This window comes from Caenorhabditis remanei, chromosome IV, assembly GCF_010183535.1.
Source record: "Caenorhabditis remanei strain PX506 chromosome IV, whole genome shotgun sequence".
Classification (NCBI taxonomy): domain Eukaryota; kingdom Metazoa; phylum Nematoda; class Chromadorea; order Rhabditida; family Rhabditidae; genus Caenorhabditis; species Caenorhabditis remanei.
The window spans coordinates 4,371,796-4,380,666 of NC_071331.1; the positions used below are offsets into that span (position 1 = coordinate 4,371,796).

Consider the following 8,871-nt stretch of genomic DNA (forward strand, 5'->3'; position numbering starts at 1 on the left):
GTCAGTAAATAGATATGTATCTATATTGTGAGCATTAATGGGATCTCACCAAGCCTTTTTCCGTGATAGGCGTGGATTTAGGAACATGGAACATCATTGACATACATTTTGGCATTCAAAATGTATGTCAATTATTTTTAAATGACCCGGATTGCACAAATCAGTTCCCAAGCTTCAGCCCGTTCTTTATCTTCACAACGAAACTTATACAAAAAATACAACAAAAAACATAAATACATAAATCAATCCTTCTCCAAATAGAACCGATCCAAAAAATTTCCAACTTTGTCATCGGTATCCACAAAATACGTGCTGATATGCGTAGAATTATACACTTTCAGACGAGTATATCCATATTGGCCGAGACGGCTTGCAGAGAACGATTGAGGTGTCGTGTCGGACGGTCCCTCATGGGTGTGACAGCCCTGGAAGGAAAAGTTTAGGTGGGGAAAGCGAGAGAATGTTCTAGCAAACTACATATGTCAGGTTCGTAACAGTTTCTGGAGACTGTACCAAACTATATCAGGTCCTAAAAAAATTAAAATCTTACCGCTGATCCAGTCAAAATGTACACCGGTGCCTTTGCATTTTTGATATGTCCCGCGTCTCCAGATTTATATCCAACTTTATCATAAATCGGCCACATTCTCTCATAAGTATGCTTATGCCCATAAAACACCATATCCACCTTATAGTCCTTCAACAACTTCTCCAATCCCGGCAAGTCATTGGTTCCTTTTCTCGAAAGCATGTCAGTAGGGTCATCACATCCACCAGCAGATCTAGTAGAACAGTACCATGGTCTATGGAACATAACAATGGTCCATTTCAGTTTATTTTTGGAGAGGTCATCTTGCAACCATTTGTATTGAGCATTTGCTTCCTTTGTCATTTTCTCGGCGTAATACTCGGAATTCAACGCGATAAAATGGACGAATCCGTAGTCAAAGCTCCAGAAGAGATTATTGTCGTAGACTCCATTCTTTGGCATAGTGAACCGATTGACTATTTGATTAAAATGAGTGTCCGACTCATGATTTCCTGCGAACACCATATACGGAACATACGCTGCGAATGGTTGGATCGCCTTCATATAAGCATCTCCACGATCCCCTTCATCGTCATGTAGATCATATGCAATATCTCCGATATGAATGATTACATCGAAATGGTCATTATGAGTTGCATCGATTAGTTGATTTATTGTTGGCATTCCTTTGTAGACACTCAAGTCACCAAAGATAGCAGCACGAAGCTCTTTGGAAGGGTCGGGTTGTTTGAAGTGGTACACGTCGGACATGTCTTGAGAGCTGCCCACTTTGTAGTCTGGAAAATAAATTAAGAGAACTCTGCGTATTCAACCAACTAAAAAGTAAAAACTATTCAAAAGAAAACCTAAATCTGAAACAGTAAAAAAACGGAAAAAAACTCACAATAAACATCGCCAGCGATCATTTTAGTCATCGTTGCTCTGTGAGTATATCTGATATATCCGTGGGATCCTTGATCTTTCCATGAAGTCGTCGTGGCTTTTGCAGTCCATCGGAGAGAGTCTTTCGAGAGACCGTATGTCACATATGGCGTCACGTTGGGTACTGGAATTTAGATTTCTGTTACATTGAAGTTTTATGAGGATGGTAATGTAGTTGCGATAATCTCTCGCGGCTGTTATGACAGAAATTCGTTTTGCTCCCTTCTACTGTAGTCATTGTGAAAGTAAAAAAATTAATTTTGTTTTCAGTGGTTAGCCGCGCCCCCAAAAACGGAATGAAAGTTGGGGACACAAGTTTTGGTGTCAATTCGAGTTAAAGAACATACAAAACAGTTTGAGGGATCTAGAGCAAAGAATACGTTTTGACCAGGGCTGTGCGAAGAAATTTTCCCGAAAAATCAAAAAATTCGAAGAAAAAAACTTAAGAAAGCTGTTCGAAACATTCGTTTTTCGAAGACAAAAATCTTGAATTTGTATGAATATTCCAATGACCCCCGGAAACTTGTTTTTGAGTGCAAAATGTGAAAAGAATTTCATTAAAAATTGAAAAAACACTATTTTGTTACTTAATTTCTTCAATTTTTTTCATACTTGCAATCCGGGCCGATCCGGGCCGACGGTTTTTATTGAATAACTTTCTTCAAAAAAATCGTATCGGGTTGGTTCGGCCCGGACACTTTTGCCCTTCCCGGGGCCTCTGTGGATCTTCATAGAAGTTTGTTTTGCTTTTGTCTGATGACAGGTCGAAATACTCATCTTTTGAGCTATCAACCAACCCGATACGATTTTTTCGAAGAAAGTTATTCAATTTCTAAAACTTTTCGAACCATTTTTTGAAAACTATCCGAAAAATTTTTCGCAAAAATTTTTTTTGAAAGCCTCCGAAAAATCCGAAAAAAAAAATTCTGTTTTGGAGCCGAAGCCTAAAGGTCTAGTAAATATTTGTATATATATTTGTATTTGATAGTTACTGTCGAAAGCCTTAAATGGAAATTTATGTGGTTTACCTATAACCGAAAAATTTAAAAGTCTCGGGTATATACTTTTTTCATGGTGACGAATGTATCAGTTGCTTCTAACAGGAAACAGTTCTAAGGAAATTTGGCAAACACTGACCATAATACACAACTATTTTGTTTTATTTCAGATTATGATACTTCAGACAATTTCAAGAAACTTTCATCTTTGGATCCCGTTCTCCGGACTCAAAAAAAGCTTAGGTGGAAGATTTTTTCCACGCGGCCGTGTAGTCCTCTCAGACAAGATTTCTGTTCAATTCGTCGTTTTCTCAGTTTTCCAACATTTTTTTGGGATATAATATGAAAAAACCAGAAAAGAAACGAGAAATTTAACAGAAATCTTGTCTGATAGTGAGAAGACTACATGGACGCGCTAAAAAGCTCTTCCACCAAAGCTCCTTTTGAGTCAGGAAGGACAACGGGAATTGTGACGTTTAGTATAATTTTCAGCATATGCCTCAATGATAAAAGCTTCTTAAAATTGTCTGAAATATCATAATGTGAATTGAAAAATATGGCTTCTGTCCTTCATTAAATATTATTCTACTAACTGTTTCTCATTTTCTTCATTTTCGTTTATCAATCTACCCGTTTCACTTCTTCGGGCATATTTCTTGAAAAAAACTCACATGGTCCCTGTGTCAACCAAGTCACTACCATTTCATCCATTTTCCCACTCAAACTCAGATGAACTTGTTCCACTTTGTTCGCATTTGCGCGCACGACTACACACACACAGATAGATGGAGGGAGAAAAAACCGAGGTCCTGGAGAAGGGGGGACTGACCGCGGCGGTTTTCCTCACTGTTTTGGGTAGAATCAAGGAGAAACTGATAGAACAGTTACTAACAAAAAAAAACACATTTTTTGTGGAGAAATCTGGAATTCGAAACTGAAATTAATTAGAAGTAGAAAAATTTTAGAGTATGTAAAAAACCTCGGTTTCGAAACTAACATTATTATTGCTTTTGATTTGAGAGATCCACTGAGCTTCTCAAATTTAGGCATATTTACAGTAATTCCTCTTATTGACCGGCACCCCCTTGTCATGACTCTGACTAAGAATTACTTCATTCCTGAAGTTGAAATACATGATACCTGCATAAATGAGATGTCAGTTTATTAGAAAAAAAGGTGTTACTACTTTCAAAACTTTTCCACTAGTAACTCCATCTCAAAAGTTATGAAGCTATAATTCTATTTCTGCTGGTTGTATCTGATCTTGATAGTCTAGTAACACAAACAAAGAAATTCCATGGTGACGTCATTAGAAATCTTGGCAACGTGCCAAGTAGGTCTGTTGGTCGATAGGAAGGACCAATGTGTGTATTGGCAGCAGCAAAAAAAGAGAGAGTTTTTTACTTCAATGTTTCAAGTCTTACACTAGTATTGATTAGGTAAATAAATTTAGATATTAATGATAATTATATAACAGAAAAGATTTTCCAAAAATCAACATTTATGTAGGTTTTCAAATTTTTCACTGTTTCGTTTAGGTGAAATCTTTACTAATAATATTCAACAGATTCCGCCTGTCTGTTTGTATGTTGCCAGCCATAACTCCCTCCATAGTTGGCCGATTTTTTTGAGACCTGGATGTATAGATTGGAAATTTGACTTAGTTGATGCCCGAACTTTTCTATTTTCAAAAATATCAAGTTTGACGTCTTCTGGAGACGATGACGTTTTTAGTGCTAAATTTCGTTGATGAGGGTGTGTCCCGACAGGGTGGTAGAAAGCTCAAAATATCAACCTAACACTACTGACTCGATGTCTCTTGACTGCACTCTCGACAGGCGCCGGCCGCGCGTGTGTGGTGTAGTGGTCTACACAGATGACTCTTACACATGGAGTGGCGAGTTCGTTCCCGTCAAATTGGAATTTTTTTTTGTTATGGGAAAATAATTTATTGAGGAGCTTTTGGATTTAAATGGAGGGAAAAACAGAGACTATGATAAAAAATTTGTCAATAAGTCTGCTCCGCATCTTGCATTTGAGAGAAAATTGAATGAAAATTTGGTCAAGAGCCCGAAAACTCCCGTTGGCTACGGGTCAAAAGACTACCGTAATCTTAAAATTCATATTTCATCATGAACGCGCCAGACCGATAGCATTCGGTATTTTCGGATTCGAAAGTTCGATTTGAGATTTGAATACCGCTCATCAGAGCTGTAACATTTTCGAAAAAGGAAGTCGGAAGAAGGAAGAATGAGTTAAACATTTCAAAAGGGGAGCCGGAAGAAGGAAGAGGGAAGTAAACTTTTGAAAAAGGAAGACGGAAGAAGGAAGTCAGTAGAAAATTCCAAAATTTTTGTAAACTTTTTTGAAAGCCGGAAATGGCAAAAAATTTTCAACGGAAGACTGAAGCGGGAAGTAAGTTTTCTAAAAAGGGAAGTCGGAAGAAGGAGGAAAAAAGTGAAATTTTCAAAAGGGAAGTCGGAAGAGAAGAAGGAAGTGAAAAAAAGGCCGGAAGAAGAAAGAAGGTAGTCGGAAGAAGGAATTTCGCGCAGATCTGCCGCTCACATACATAATGGGAATTAAAAGAACCGGGAGAGCATGTTTTCTGATAGCGAAGCCTAAAATAAGTGGAAGACAACTACTCAAGAAGCTGATATGTGAATAAGAACCCGTTGTAGCTCGGTATTTCCGAGAAGGAAGGAGAGAAGGAAGGTCGATATTCCATATTCCGAGAAGGAAGGAAGGAGAGAAGGAAGGTCGATATTCGATATTCCGAGAAGGAAGGAAGAAGAGAAGGAAGGTCGATATTCCATATTCCGAGAAGGAAGGCGGCGTTGCCGCCGATCAGTCAAAAAATAAAAAATATATCGACATGATCACTCGCCTTTTGAGAAGGGAAGAAAGAAGAGTTATCAAGTTCACGTTCTTCTGTGAGATTGTTTTGAAATAAGGAAAACATAGAAAGAAAGTTCAAATTGGTAAATTCAAAAACAGCTCATTCTAAATTCCATATTCTATCAGGATAGAAAAAGTCATTGAGAAAGTTTGTAGAATTTGAGTCTGAAAAGGAGAGATTTTACAATTGTGCTTTATCGGAATGAACTGCTCGGCTAAGAAGCGCCGCAGGCGCTGTAAAACTGAGAAGGGTGGTGTAGGGAAGGAGGTTTAGTCGCCGTTAGGCGACGTAAACCGACTGGTAAAATAGAATCAGAGGAAAACGGCTAATAGAGAAAGGTGTGATAGGATTAATCTTCAGGTGCTTCAAAGTTCCAGCGTCATCCTAGGATACTGTGTACAAGAAACGTTCTAAATACTGGTCGTTATCAAACAATTTCATCTCATTTTTATTCGTTAAACTCAAAAGTTTCATCAGTAATCCAATGGTACTATCTTGAACTGCTTCCGATGATACTGTTCTAAGACGATTTGATTTTATGTTTCACATAATTTATAATGTTCAAAAATGCCATACAATTCATTGATGGGCCAGCACTGTGCTCAACTTCATCGAGAAGAACATGAATGAAACATTGTTTTACAGCTACTTGATTCAACTAGATTTCAAAAGTATGTCATTTTTTTACTTTTGTTATGAACACAGCAAGGCTGTTGAAAATCGCGGCCGGCAGCGGCTTTCTAGCATACAGTGCGTCCAATAATGATAGGACCCCCTAGATTTTGGGGCACCAGACAGAACCAGAACAGATACAAAAAATCTGTGATGATCATTCGATTCAGGGTACGAAGAAACCCCAGGGGTCATATTTTCATGATTCTACCACTTTTCTTATAAGCGTACCATCAAAAAGTCATTTTTTCAGACGTCCAATAATGATAGGACCCCCTCGAAAATCGAATTTTCAGTTGATTTTCAAGGAATTTTTTTTGTCGGAAAATTTTTAAAATCGATTGAAATATTCGTTTTCTGTTGTTTTCAATTGGTTGCATTATAGTTGTGGCGTTTTCAACCCTAAAATCAAATGTTAGCCACCTTCGAATTTTCATCCATCTGAAAAATTCACTGTTTCAGAACTTCGAGAGCTGTATCTCAGAGTTCCGATCACGTGTCATTCTGAAACTTTTTGGTAAAGTTAATCGAGCCATTTATGATAAAAATAAGCAAAAGATTTGTAAAAATATTCATTTTCTGAAAAGTTATATTCAGGATTCTCAAACCCATTTCGACCAAATTCCACTATTTTCATAAATTGTGTCCAAGATATGGAAAAAGTGTCTAAACTTTTTTTTCCATCATTTTGGCACTATTTTGGCATATTTTGAAATTTTTCTTCATTCAGATCCAAGGATTCAAATTTTTGACACAATTTATGAAAATAGTGGAATTTGGTCGAAATGGGTTTGAGAATCCTGAGTATAACTTTTCAGAAAATGAATATTTTTACAAATCTATTGCTTATTTTTGTCATAAATGGCTCGATTAACTTTACCAAAAAGTTTCAGAATGACACGTGATCGGAACTCTGAGATACAGCTCTCGAAGTTCTGAAACAGTGAATTTTTCAGATGGATGAAAATTCGAAGGTGGCTAACATTTGATTTTAGGGTTGAAAACGCCACAACTATAATGCAACCAATTGAAAACAACAGAAAACGAATATTTCAATCGATTTTAAAAGTTTTCCGAGAAAAAAAATTCTTGAAAATCAACTGAAAACTCGATTTTCGAGGGGGTCCTATCATTATTGGACGCACTGTATCAACTGAAAACATGACTTGATATGCTTTTGACTTTTTGGTACCAATCTGACAACCGGGGTTCGATCCCCACTCGTGCCGAAACTTTTTTGTTTTTTGTTTTTGACTTTTTGGTACCAATCTGATCACCAGGGTTCGACCCCTCCGGTGTCAAACCTTTTTTCATTTCATTTCTTGCTTTTTGGTACCATTCTGAAACCATTTCAGAACAAAAAAACATTTTTAGATTACAAGTGTCTTTTTTCAGAACAGTCCTTCTCCAAAAAGGCAACTTTGGTCTTCAGATTTTTACCAAAAACAAAAAATGAAATGAAAAACAGCTTTGACACCAGTGGGGTTGAACAATGATTGTCAGATTAGTACCAAAATGTCAAAATCATAAAACAAAAAGTTCACAAGACAAAGCGAACTGTTCGCATGTCACGCGTTGATAATTTCTACCGTTGATTTTCTGAAAATAAAAATTTGGCAATTAAAATCGTGAACTCTTCCAAAATAGTAAAATAAAAATTTCAGAAAAACAAATGGAAATAAGATTAGAAAAAGTTCACGATTGTAATTACCAGATTATTATTTTCAGAAAATCAACGGTAGAAATGATCAACGCGTGACATGCGAACAGTTCGCTTTGTCTTGTGAACTTTGCGAGTAATTTGCGGGAAATGAACTTTCCGAACATTTTGCGAATCGAGACGAACCGAATGCGAGACAAACCGAACCGAGTCGAACCGAACCGAACCGAGACAGAGTGCGAGACGAACCGGGACGAACCGAGTCGAGCCGAAACCGGGAAATCGGGAATTTTGCGAGTTTCGTCTCGCGAGGCGACACTCTAATCGAACCCCGGTTGTCAGATTGGTATCAGAAAACAAAAAACCAGCAAAACTTTTTTCAAAAACGACAAAGTTTTGCAACTTAAAAAAAGGCCGCGGCTTTTTCATTTTATTCTTCTCGCGGCCGGCCGTGCGACAGCCTTGGAACACAGCAAATTTTACTTTTTTTCATGACAAAAATGATAAGAAGTCCTGTTTCAATATGAACGTTTCTTTTCTGTTCTTCTACTCATCATTTGCAAAGGCACTGCAAATTTTCACACAGTAAAGTCAAATGCAGGTTATCAGTGAGGAAAAATCAATCACGTTCATTTTGAATCACAAGTTTTTTTTCCATCCAGTCAGAAATGTTTCAAGCTTTTCGGATAGCCGATAATCTGTGCATTTTTACTTCTCTTGTTGACCATTCAAAGTTATTTCTTCAATACTGTCCGACTCTAAACACACTTTGAAAAAACTACTGTTATATCAATGTGAATTGAAAATTTTTCAAACTACTCATTGTTTTTATTGCTACTTGTTAAAATGTAAAAACAAATAAAAACAGTTTTGCGACTACTTTCAAATGAACCGAAATTTAAGGGATTCTATTCGTAAAGTCGTGTCCAGTGAAAAATTTGCTGAGCTGATAATAAAGTTAAGATGAGACTACAGTAGAATAAATAAAGTTTAGGTAACATTATTTATTTTTTCGGCAAACTGTTCACTTTTTTTCTGCTTCTATTGTACAAGAAATGTTCTAAATTTAATTGTAGTTACTAAGGTCGATTTCAAGGGGGTATTTGAGTTTAGAACTCGGAAGAATAGAACTGCGACAAAATAAAACTGTGAAAATATAGAACTGACTAAAATA

The 8,871-nt window shown here is 36.9% G+C and overlaps 1 protein-coding gene across 1 annotated transcript; it reads right to left on the minus strand.

The window, feature by feature from the left end:
- Positions 1–242: 242 nt before the first annotated feature.
- Positions 243–3,180, minus strand: GCK72_012415 (uncharacterized protein; the record flags this gene model as incomplete). Its single annotated transcript, XM_053729094.1, has 4 exons — positions 243–425; positions 551–1,326; positions 1,434–1,595; positions 3,141–3,180. The coding sequence occupies 4 exons, from the start codon at positions 3,178–3,180 to the stop codon at positions 243–245; spliced, it is 1,161 nt and encodes a 386-aa protein (XP_053583866.1).
- Between the last annotated feature and the right edge of the window lie 5,691 nt (positions 3,181–8,871).